We start from the raw sequence: 12,722 nt of genomic DNA on the forward strand, positions 1-12,722 counted from the left end.
GTCATAACAGTTTTTTAATGAAGTGGGCAACGTTGAGGGTTGAGGCTCCTTGTCTTGGCTTGTCTCGAACTTTTATTGTGTGAACGTCTGTCTTGTATCTAGCCTCTGGCTAGCATTCAGGATTCAGGCCGATCGTCGCAGAAGGAAAGTTGGAGAATGCGGGAAGTTGTCTCAGCTGTATTGCGTGCAAAACAGGAAGGCTATTCCGTCCTTTCTACTCAAAACCGTCAACCGGACGTCTCCGAGCTCAAAGGGCTGATAGGAAGTTCTTCCAATGAGTGCTGACGGGTATTACGCCCTACTTGTCTGAGAAGCCATAAACCATCGAAGGGTCAAGGGTAGGAGAAAAGAATTCTCAGGCTCGGTGTTTTCGGCGTTTCACATTACATTTCCTAAAAATATTGCCTTCCCTTTGTCGTTTCATGTTACTTTCATCAGAATTAAGAGCGTTCATCACTTCGTTGTCCCACCCATATATTTAATAGACTTTGTGAAACTTAAAGTATGTGATGTTACAGCGGCGCCAGTGAAAGTTTGGAAAAGTGGACCTGTTTTTCTGTATAAATTAAAGTGACACATTTGTAATGTTTGACATCTCTTGGTTGTGATGTAGGGAAGCGTAGTTCGCATGTTAGACCGACTTGTGTGCAAAAGTTATATAAGTTTTATGGACAACGTACACGTACGGTTTATGCAAGAAGCAGTATGGTTCTTAACTGCTTTCACAGCAGATTTACTTCAATGTTCTGTGCGAAATTCTCATTGTCTGTACACCCCTCCCAGAAACGGACAGTGACGTACACTGGGGATCAAATGCCAAGATGCGGACAGCACCAGAAAGGCTGTCGTCGCCTCATCGGTCTACTCAGCAACTTTTTTGTGAGGAGCAGTTTGCCTGGTTTCACGGACGCATCACCCGAGAAGATGCTCAAAGTCTCCTCCTCTCTGGTGAGCACTTTTGCAAGTAATGTCCGTTGAAAGGCACTTCGAATTCCGGAGGTCCGTGGTATACTGTATTTACTCATATATAGACCACACTCTTTTCCCCGAAAAACATAGTGTCACTTAGGGTGTGTGTGCAATACGCGAGTAAAAAATTGAAACTTCACAGCACGTGGGTCAGAACGTCACTTTCGATTTCTGGAAATGTAGCGCGCTTCAGTCCCTGGAACGCTGTACAGGTCTTCTTTGGAGGCCTAAGGCTCTCTTTCTGCGGGAACACTGATGCAAGTGAGAAAATAACACAAATCGAAAATCGGGGAAAAATAGCAGCATTGGTATTGGCGAAGTGAAATGTATTTGATTGGCTGATTGACAGCCAACAGCCCTACCTTGGGGGTTGGAGAAATAAGGTCACATTTCATAAAACAATAAGATCAACTGATATAAAAAAAACAGGCTTTCCCGTGGAAAATTAAAATATGCGGAATGCACAGTGCTTAGCATCCTCCAGTGCCTGCATTGGTGGCTCAATTTGCACTTGCAGTTTGGTAAGTTTGTTTACCCCTCAATTTGCGTCGTCGTCACTTGCGGTAGAACCGAAAAAAAAAAAAAAACAAGTTTTTCCGGTTCTACCGCGAGTGACGACGACGCAAATTGAGGGGTAAAATTGGGTCTAACCCCACAACACAAGATGCATACTCTGTGCATGATACGTAACGATAACCCCTGAGGGTGGTAACTCGAAAAAGGACAACACAAACAGCTCTCAAACACAGCTGCGTTTGAGGCTTTGTGTGTGTTGTCCTTTTTTGAGTTCCCAGTCTCTCGGGGGGGGGTTATCATTATGCATCAGTAGTGGTTCTTTCTATGCATGAGTAAAGGCAGAATGCCATAACACGTGACAAGCGGCAAATTTGATGGTGGTGCCACCATTCGAGCGACAGGGAAGCTCTGTCACAGCTACAAAATCTTACATCTACTCTCCGTAGATATTTGTAGCCTGAGACCTTTGCCCGGCTCGTGCCCAAATCCGCTAGATTTGGTCATATGTAACTGAATTGATTGGTAAAGGATGTGGGGTGGACTTGTAGGTGTAAAGTAGCCATTTGAATTGATGGTTATCCCGTGTGGCCAAAATCTATTGCACATTGTGTGGAAACGGATAGAACTGCAGTGGCACCACAGACACATATTCGTGATTCCAGCGAAGCCGTAGCCACCTGACAGCGATTTCGAAAAGCTGTGAGTGGAGGTTCGAGCGCGCGTCTGGACAGGGAAGAGGTACGGCAGTGCACGTTTCTCTTGCTTATGTACAGAAAGCCGGAAACAAAGAAGGTATCGAAAAGATGAATGTTGCATTACTAGTTTCTTCTCAGACTGTTGGAAATACTGCACGCTTTCTTTTAATAGTCTTCAAGTCAAGAAGAACGGAACGGAAGTCCCATGTGTCGACCCATCGCACGAGTTTCCTGATTAGCTCTGTGACCACAAATTTATCTTAATATTAATCTTAGTAATACAGAACGAGCAACTGGAATTTCTTTGTCACGTTGACATGTATGCATTTTCAGACCTCAGGCAAAGTAAACTATATCACCGTACTAATGCGGTATAGCCGAGCATCCACTATGGACGGTCTCTGGGAGAGACAGCTTCTGTCTGGTGTCCCACACGCATCAACGAATCACTCGCAAAGATAAAACTACCACACCAAGTTGTGTGTGAATACCAAGAGCAGTGCAGAAAACGAATACTTCAATTTGCCAAAGCATCTCTTGCAGCACTCAGATGTTCGCCGCAGAGCATATGACATATAAGTTAAATCGTTACACATGTATGGAGTTAAGGCAGTGGGGTCAGATATACGCATGAGTGCCAAGGGTTTTCAAAATGTGTTATTCACGTATAACGTTGACAAAGTCACACAGTTCTGCGAACATCGGAATGAAAGCTAGCATCACATGAGCAAGTTTTGTCACCACCACACCAAACAAAGAAGTGTTCTCTTGAGCTCTTGCAAATGCCCATGTAAATGTTAACTCGTGCATTAAACTTTTTTATGATTACGTGTGCCTCAAAGGTCCAATCGAATTTCTAGAAACACTACACTTCCAACGGACCTGTTGCTGCCTTGCAACGCTCACGTGTAAATACTACGGGACTATCGAAGGAGAAACTCAAACATGTATTGCCTTGCACAATACTAATCCACATTCCAAAACACGTGCTATGTCACTCTTCTCAGCAACTAATCCCTGCTTTGCTACGTATGTAAACAAACTCCCATGACAGAAACTGTTTGCCTATATTTTTTAGTTAAGCTGCACAGTATGAGATGACCAGCAGACAAAATTGATTCCGTCTTCATGAAACATGTCAATTTGTGGGTATTAAACCTGAAACAGATGAAAATAATTCGTCCGACAACGCATTCCCTACGCTGGCTTTGCTCGGAGACCTCCTTCCGTCCGCCATCTTGGAAGTTTGGGGCGCCACCTGTAGTTCATTGGAATCGCAAATATGCGTGGAAGGTTGATGAGATGAGCAGAGAATGTTTGTTGATCGTCCATGTCTTTTTTGCGTTTGCTAATTACTTGCGGAAGAAGCTTGCTATGGACACTGTATTACCTTCTAGCAGCATATCGCGAGACAGACGATTTATTCTGGTTGTCATTCACTAAACAACGAGATTTGGCCGAGGCAGACCAACAATTAGGGACGACACAGACAAGTAAGCCTCAAACGCCCAGAAATTAACGAAATGCAAACAACTCAGGGAAAAGAGGTGCTGACGCCAGGAATCGAACCTGGGTCTTCTGCTGGTGTGGTGTAGTGGTTAGCATATCTGACCGGAAATCAGAAGACCCAGGTTCGATTCCTGGCGTCAGCACCTCTTTTCCCTGAGTTGTTTGCATTTTGTCATTCACTATTTTAGTCAGTGGCCTGAAGTTATTGGTGTATTGCCAAGAGACAGTAGCTGGCCTCAGTCAGTGTGTGACTTTCTTCAAGAAAAATGCAGCTGGCTGGAATATGCCCCAACAACACTGATTCAGTGTGACTCCTACAAATGTTTCGACCATTTGGGGGGGTATTACACCTAGAGCTGTGGCTAAGTTATCTTTGATTTGTGAGAAGAATACCTCTGGTGTATTTGACCATACCAAGTGCATTGTGTTTTGTAGATTTAGGCTGAGCAGAGGTTACCTTCCTGATGTTTTATAACTAGAGCCTGAAACTTTAGGGTTTTACCCGATTCTTCCCCGAATTTGCACCCCAAATTGAAGGTTGCCTCTTTAGGGTGAAACCCGATTTTTACCCGGCAAATTGCCCTCACTGGGATGTCTGTAGGAATGCACTAACTTACTTATTTGTCAGCAAATGCAGTTACATCACCGTTTGTACCAAACCTGTACAGTCAGTTTGAGTAACTGAGCCTGATCTCCCTGAATATAGCATACCAGAAGTTCTTCCACCCGAATTCGCATGAATTGCGAGCACATGTTTATTTACCCAATTTTCACCCCCCGAATTTAAAAAAAATATTTCCCGAAAACTTGAGGCTCAACGCATCTAGAGCTGTGGGTAAGGCATCTTTGATTTGTGTGAAGAATACCTCCGCTGTATTTGACCTAACCAAGTGCGTTGTGTTTTGTAGATTTAGGCTGAGCAGAGGTTACCTTCCTGATGTTTTATAACTTTGTTCTAGCCGTTTTTAAAGGGACGGTCGCATCCGTAGCAGTCGATTTCGAAACTATGGTGTCTTTTTATTCCTCGTGGAGCACTAATCACACTATCAGAAATTAGTTTGACTGCTATTCGATGGAATACATGACAAGAGCAGACTCTGGATATTGAGGGTATGCTGCAATTCCCTTTCTGGAAAAATGTGAAAACGTCATTCACCATCAACCATCCTATCGACCATCATTCACCATCAACCTCAGAGCACAGCCTTGAGAAAAGGAATGCTGCAGGTATCTGGACGGCGTGCCACCCTCACTCTCTCGTCCTGTTAGGGAGTGACGTCACGCCACTGGAGCCTCTGCAACTGCGGAAGCAGCACCGCTGATCTTTGTTTATTTAAGGGAGTACAGAGGGCCATCCAAAAAAATTTCAGATTAAGACGTCTGATGAAAGTGTGTGTGTCATTTTAGCGAATAGCGTGAAAGGTTTTGATGCATGCAATTTGTTTCCCAGAAAAAACAAAAAACACAAACATGGCCCCGAGCGTTCACCCTTAACTCGCCACTCCGGGTATAACGAGGAGGAGAAGATATGATGCCATGTCACTGATGACGTTACAAGGAGAACTCGTTCTGGTTCGCCGGTCAGTGGGGGTCAGCGCCTTCTCTCTTTGCCGCCATGAACCAGTTTTACCAGTTCCCCTGGAGAATTGGGGATAGAAGGAGCGGCCGAATCTTGACCGAGCGAGGAGCAACGCTTTTTCAGAACCCTGAACAGCCGAGTAGCAGATGACAGCTGAGTAGCAGACAACATTTCTCTGGGCCAATCAACAAGCGTGGCCCCTGTAGCGTCAGCGCGAGGCCCAGGCAGATCACAAGCTGGTATTGCTCTTCACCGCCGTTGCGCACAGTCGCTTTTTGCGGCATACTTTGAATTCAACTTCTGCGAAAATTATGACTCTATGGGGTGAATTAATTCTTATGGTGCATCTCACTGGCCTATTTAACAGTTTTATATGAAGAAAACAGGGTGTTAAAAGTGACTTCTGCGCTACTTTAGTATCTAAGCGCCTTTCAGACAAAAAATTAGCTAAGTAAGTTGTCTGCCGATGCCGATCATAATGGTATCGGTTTCATAGGCGGACTTCCGGATGTGACAATTCCTTTAATGCTCTGTAACTTTCTTTTTTTTCTTGGTATTTAGGTAGTGCAGTACTGTACAGTACAACAGAAAACAAACTCTTTCGGATGTGGGAGTGAGTGAATTTCCTTATTTCCAAACAGAAAATGGTGGCAGAGGAGAGACTGGATCCTTCCTGGTGCGCGAGAGTACTTCCTCACCAGGCGACTTTGCACTGAGCGTAGTCCACGAGAGAGAAGTACTCCATTTTCAAGTTCGACAACACATCTTGGAGCCGTGCTACAGCGTAGACGATGGGCCAGTCCTTTGTGGTGCGTAGAAATATACTGCGCCATCTGTAATTCTTTTTGTTGAGCTCTGAAACCTAACGAAAGAGCTCCACACAAAAATGGTAGGTAAAGGGATCTAGATAGAGTAATATCCATTTTTTCATAAAATGGTCCAACAGTTTTTGTTGAAAAAAAAAGGACATACATACGCCAACATATTTGGGACTTGCTGGTGTATGGTGGCTCACTTCCAGTAGACCGTACTTCCTCGTTCCTGTAGGAGTGACATTAAAGTTCTGAGGCATCCTACTTTAGCTACAAAAACTGTATGCAACAAAGTCAAAACTGGGTCACTTCTCTACATAGTCGTCCTTCTGTTCTACTCCCTTCTCACAAATTCGACCCAATAACTCTGCATGGCGGCTCTGAAGGCTTCTTGGGGGGTCGATACAGCACCACCTAGACACAGAAAGCCTGCGCGCTCGTCGACTTGAAGTAACAATTAAGAGTCGGCCAATCAGGATCGTGTTTTCAACGGCTGTACCAATCACGAACGTGCTTTCAACGGTCGTGGCCACGGCGAAGAACCGCCGTCGTCTGCGAGTTGTGATCGAACGTCCCCGCGTACTAAACAGGAAAACTCGGAAATAAAGCGTAAAACGGTCTCAATCTTTGTCAAAAGTGGTATTCTCTGGAAAGCGTCTTGCACTCTTTTGTCTGAATATTTAGATCTGCAGGGGTTCCAGGTGAACTGGAATCCTTTGCGGGTTCTTGAATTCGTAGAACGGTGAATCGCAGTAGCGAACAAATTCTGACTGTGTATGTCTACGTAGCGAAGGAGGGAGAGGAGGCAATGCTTTCTCTATCTAGGTGGTTTTTGATCGAGACCACTCTCACCCACGTGCAACAGAAGGCATAATGGTTAGCACATCACAGTTCATCACAGTTCATCACAGTCACATCTGTGAACGTGATGCACCACACTTACTTCACTCTTAAACACTAGCTCGTGTTACATTGGACGACGACAACTGTAGTAGCTTTCGTGAGGTGCACTGTTTGCATTCAACGACCTCCGAAATGTCAGATCTGGACTACAGTCGAATTGGAACCAGGTGCCATCACCTACGCTACAGGTGTGCCCAAACTTGTTCTGGGTGAACGTCATCTTAAAGGTACAGCTCCTGTGAACCTTAAAGGGACCACGAAATGATTTTCGAGAAATCTGAGTACTCTGCTGGAAACCATCTCATGATCCATCACTATCGTACACACATCGACTTTTGGTCGTATTCAGTACAACGGGGGCGCAGTTATCAGACAAAAATAGCAGGGCGTGACCGCTGGATATATGCCTTCGAAGTGGGCTTACGTCATCGCCATCCAATCCTCTCAGCCAACTGTGAACGACGAGGAGGACACACCCCGCCGGACCACGTGGGTGCATGGTTTCGGTTTGGACAACAACGACGTTGTATATCTCCCGTCGAAATCACTTGAAATATGGCGAAAGGCAAATTATCAGCAATGGAGGAAGAGGTTATGCGACACACACAGCGTCTATGGATCGTTTCGTACGCAGCAGCTCATAAAATGTCACCGACGAAGGTATGTTCTGACGAAGATGAAGTTAAAAGGGGAAAACGTGCTCCGGTAACCATGCTGACAGTCAACGGCTATATTACATTTCTCGTAGGATTCTGTGTAAACGGTTAGTTACCAAGCTTGTCTCCAAGTCAAATTAAAACATATTTCATGCCGAAGTATACAAGCTTGTTTGAAAATTTCGCACTTTGCTCACAAAAGCCCGTCCGCGAATCGGCAACATGTTCTGTGTATGATGTCACGGCCGGTTCGCCTCGGAGGCGGGCCGTAGCAGCTGCTGTTCACGCCTGTGGTAAATATCGAATATTTTCGATATTTGTTTGATTTTCAACTTCATATTTCACAGAGTGAATGCTTTAGTACAGGGGAACTAATTAAAAATGATCGTGGGCTTGTCAAATATCGTTTCATGGTCCCTTTAATAATAACGGTAGAAAAAAAATTTGGTCTCATTTCCAAGCGGGATAACAGCCGCCTTGGGGGCACTGGGGGAATGTTAAGTGAACAAATTCCCTGCATTAAACTCACACAATAATTTTGTTCAATTAAGATCATCCTGTGGTCCCAAGGGTCGCTGTAATCCCGCTCGGAAACGAGACCATATTTTTTTCTAGTATTATTATTAAGGTTGACGGGAGCTGTACATGTTCGCAGCTTGCAAACGGTCATTAGGTACGGAATGGACAGCGATGATATTTGCCAGAGCCTCTACATGCATGGCAACTGTTAGTTCATTCCTTTGTGGATGCGTTGACTCCGAAGTGGGCGGAGTCTGCAGTCCGCTGTTCTGCAGGTGAGCCAAGTTGCCAGCTCCGACCGTTCTACTGCGGCCCCGAGCAAAAGACTGCCCTTTTCTCGTCAGCTTCGGCCCCACCGTTCTTGCCGCTTCATTTTCTTTTTCCTGTGCTTTGGGCCTTCCTTGTCGTTGTCATTGCCACAAGGGGTGGGGCCCGCTTGGGCGCTTCCCCGCATATTATTCTTTGATTGACAGTTTCAGTGGTGGTGGTGATGATGATGATGATCCTGGAGGCCATCCCGTTCGTATGGGGTGGACTTTGTAGCATGTATTACGCGTCCTAGCCAGACTCTAATACGAGTTATAACAGTTGACACGTTCCATCTTGCTCACTATTCTTCCACCAAAAGTGACGAAAGTGACAGTTGTCATGTTCCAGCTAGTGTTGTTGCTAGGGCCTTTATACCCTTTTATTAGCCTTTTATACCCATTTGAACTGCGTAGACACCATGCGGTTCCAAGTCCAGCGCCTCATCCTCCTTATCACACTTGTCACTGCATTCATTGGCTAGGGTGAATTCAGGATCGGCGGTCACCATAATCGTCGCTGTCAAATAACAACTCCAAAATTTTATCACTTGAGACAACTGCTCTTCCGAGATGCTATGTTCTCACACACACACAAAAAGGACAATCACATTTTCCGCCCAGATATCTCCCACACTACCCTGAAAATACTGGACAGCTAGTCTCATCTGGAGTCAATAATGCTAAGCAATGCACAAGGAGCCTTTAAACTTAGAGCCCAAAGTTTTACGGTTTAACCCGATTTTTACCCAGCAAATTGCCCTCACTGAGACGTCTGTAACAATCCACACTAACTTGTTTGCATAGAATTCTCATAATACCTAGAAACCAAGCCAGCGAAGGGGGGCATCTCAACATGTGAGCCGCCATGATCGATACGTTAGGCCTAGCGTGTTACGAACGGTGTCTCCTACGAGTTCCGTGCGCCGTTTTTGCATGTCACAGCACAAGGTGTAAACCGTATGGCACTCGTTCCCTACGGTGTAAGACACAATCCAAGCGCACACGTGAGAGCAGACAAAAGAAACACACTTCGCACACGGCATGGCACACGGAGCCAAGCGGAATTTCATTGGATTGGAATACCACGGCGCCGAATGTGCCTGGTCTTTACACGTGGAAAGGCGGTGGCCCAATCCGGGCCAATCCAAAATCTCGATCATGGCGCCTCCCGGGCTTGGACATTGGGAAAGGGTATCGCCTCCGTACAACTTATTTGCTCTCCCCCATTACTCTCTCTCTCCCAGCTTTTCTTCTAGCCTCTCTCCTTATGATCTCTATGCTTGTTTGTCAGCAAATGCAGTTACATCACTATTTGTACCTAGCCAGTTCAGTTAGCTTGGGTAACTGAGCCAGATTTCTCCCCGAGTTTAGCGTACTGGAAGTTTTTTCCACTTGAACTTGCATGAATTTAGAGTACATGTTTACCTGATTTTTACTCCCCGAATTTAGAAAAAAAATATTTCCCAAAAACTGCAGGCCCTGTTTAAAGTGTCACCGTCCAAGGGGGTGCTTTCAGAACAAGTGCTTTTCTGGAGAACGACAAATCGCCGGTTTCATGCTCTTTGGCCCTTTTCCTCCCGGCCAGAGAATCGCCGACCTTGGAAGCTAATGAGTTAACCGGATGTAGCGCCTCACAATTTTCTTGTTCTAAACTGTTCCTCACCACTTTACTTAGAAGCGGGCTAGCTCAGGAGAGTGACCTGCCTACTTGTAATCAAACTCTGTGCTTTCCCATTGTATGACGATGCATCAAATGTAGCTGCTGTCATTTTGTAATTATGTGTGTTCAAGAATGCAACGCCGTTATTTGCGACAGCAGGCTTAGATTGGGACTGTATCGGCTGCAGAACTGATGTTTCCATTTTCTTTTCTTTTCTTTTTTTTTTTACTTTCAAGGCCTGGAAGAAGTGGTGTCTCATTACAGCACCAGCTGTCTCGGAGGGCTCGTGTCTCTAGGCAATCCCTGTCCCGGTGGTGGGCCTCCACCACAGGGGTGTCGTAGAGCAGGGAGGTGCACCCTTCTCCACAGAGCTGTGTCCCTCGGAGATGCCAGGGTGGTCGGGGAACTGCTCCACTCCGGATACCCCGTGGATGCTAGGGACCCCGAAGGCCGTTCTCCCGTGCACCTGGCTTGCCTTTATGGTCAGGCAGCACTTCTGGAGCCACTAGTCAGGTTTGGGGCTCCTTCTAATGGGCCAGACACAGCAGGGCTGTCGCCTTTGCACGTAAGTGGATGTGCCACCTAGTTTGTTGCGCTATCTTAATGGGAAAGACGGCAGAGCTTAAAGGGGCACTAAACCGCTCGACGAACATTCTCCAATTATTATGCGCCATGAAAGAACGTGGCTCACGATATCCAAATATGAAATTCATTTACCCGAGCCGCTCTTCTGTGCTATGAGGGTACTTCTAGCGAGCGTCATTACCATGAAACAACGCCATTCAAAGAGCATATCCGCGTGAGTCTCTCCTTCATCCTTGGAAAGGGGCCATATCATCACCTTTCCAAGGTATAGCAACACTGCATTCCTGACGCTGGAGGTGGTGGAGATTTCGCCCTCCTAGCCAATGACTGGCCCCACTGAGGCAAGCTGCAGCCCACGAAGAAACCAGTTGCGGGAACATCGCGGTGGCCTTGCGGAGCAATACAGCACTAGAAACATAGTACGCACATGAAACGGAATGTTGCGGGCTTTTGGTACCGTTTGATCTGGCTACCTTGGGATTGACAAGTGAAAAGATGTTGTTACATCCACCGCTTTAATTCCCAGTCACGGGCACACAACGTACAGTAATATGCACACTCACACCAACCTTACATAGCCTTCCACCCCCAACGTCCGAACGGTCCAGTCCACACGCTCCCAACCTCCTACGTGCTCTCCCTCCCCCACTCCTCCTCTCCCTCCTTCCGGGTCAGCTCCCTCTCGTCTTCCTCCTCCTCTCCCATGTCCTGCCTTCATCCTCCAATACCCCAGCCTCCTCACAATGTTTAGAATTTACCTGACTTCCCGATATTACAACACAATTATGTATAAGCGTCCCGCATTTTGAATGGTTGATGGTGCGCGACGTCAAAATGACGTGTGGCAATTGTTGTCAGGGCATCGCGGGGCGGGGCATGAGCGCGAAGGAGTGCAGTGAATATTCCATCGGTTTGGAACCATTATTTAGTTTTCTGCGACAACAGTTTTTCTAAAACGTTCACCGTCGGCAATGTATCGCAATGCGTTAGAAAAAAGTGCACCTCGCATACCTGCTTATTGCTCCTTTAAGCGATGTGTCGTGTACTTCAAGTTGTTCTGGAGTTGTGGCATGGTAGACTTCACATATCGGCGCTAATGGTGTCATAAAACTGGATTGAAATCTCTGAGGATCTAGCAGAAAAAAAAAAAGAAAAAACTGAGGAACTCGTTGGAGAGCAGTGAACAAAAGTCACTTTTATTAGCCGAGGTAACCTGCAATACTCTGTTCACTTAAAGGAATAGCCACTTTCATAACAAGCAAAGTCGTGTTCATTCCAAAGCTAGGTGACATTTTATTCCTCGTTAATCACTGGTGATCGGCAGAAAATTTCGCGCACCATACTTACAATTAGTTTTGCATAATTGGATGGCACACTACAAGTGTAGATGTCATTTTATCTGAATATGGCAGAACTCTCTCTGGAAACTAGGGGTGTGCGAATCCGAATATTTCAAGTCGAATCGAATATCGAATTGAATGGGGAAAAAAATTCCGAATACCGAATCGAATATCGAATATTTGTGCAAAATTTACAATATGTGACTTTTGCACTAAAAGTTTCCAATTTGTAGCCCATGGCTTTAGTGTAATTTTTCTGGCATTAACTGTCACGAGAGAGACATGCAATTCTTCTGTTTAAAGCCCCTACTCTTTAATTTTACATGAGAGTGCTTCCTGCTTTTCGGGTGAGCCTACACTTACTGGAGTACTGGAGTGGTTACCTTCATTTCAAAATTTTATGTCAGGCAGTAGCATGTTATATGGATGAGGCTGTAATTGTTTCAGACAACCACAGGCCATTTGTGAAACAAACGAATTGGCATCCTGCCTCAGTTTTGCCATGAACACCCTTTAGTTTCTTTGCACTCGTCCTAGGAAGTTGCACTACTGAAATTTTAGATGTAAAGGACATCTTTAAGACACCCTTCTTGTTCGTGGGCTGTAGTCATTATTCGAGAGTCCTAACTTTTTAAAGGCAACCTCACAGACATCAAATCAAAGTCCCTCGT

At 45.6% G+C, this 12,722-nt stretch overlaps 1 protein-coding gene and 1 non-coding gene across 4 annotated transcripts in view; both read left to right on the forward strand.

Moving 5' to 3' along the window:
• The first annotated feature begins 98 nt into the window (after positions 1 to 98).
• Positions 99 to 12,722, forward strand: part of LOC135366407 (tyrosine-protein kinase HTK16-like) — a 34,777-nt gene continuing 22,153 nt past the window's right edge. For 2 of the 3 annotated variants that reach the window (XM_064599087.1, XM_064599089.1), the window contains exons 1-4: positions 99 to 338; positions 784 to 948; positions 5,910 to 6,077; positions 10,363 to 10,691. In XM_064599087.1, the coding sequence (XP_064455157.1) occupies positions 822 to 948; positions 5,910 to 6,077; positions 10,363 to 10,691 (624 nt within the window). In that variant the 5' untranslated portion in view covers positions 99 to 338; positions 784 to 821. The remainder of the gene's footprint in view (positions 339 to 783; positions 949 to 5,909; positions 6,078 to 10,362; positions 10,692 to 12,722) is intronic. The other variant, XM_064599088.1, reaches the window with a different exon arrangement.
• On the forward strand, positions 3,761 to 3,832 carry Trnas-gga (transfer RNA serine (anticodon GGA)). The gene has a single exon. It is a non-coding gene; the product is annotated as a tRNA-Ser (tRNA).

Source organism: Ornithodoros turicata, chromosome 8 (assembly GCF_037126465.1).
Source record: "Ornithodoros turicata isolate Travis chromosome 8, ASM3712646v1, whole genome shotgun sequence".
Taxonomy (NCBI): Eukaryota; Metazoa; Arthropoda; class Arachnida; order Ixodida; family Argasidae; genus Ornithodoros; species Ornithodoros turicata.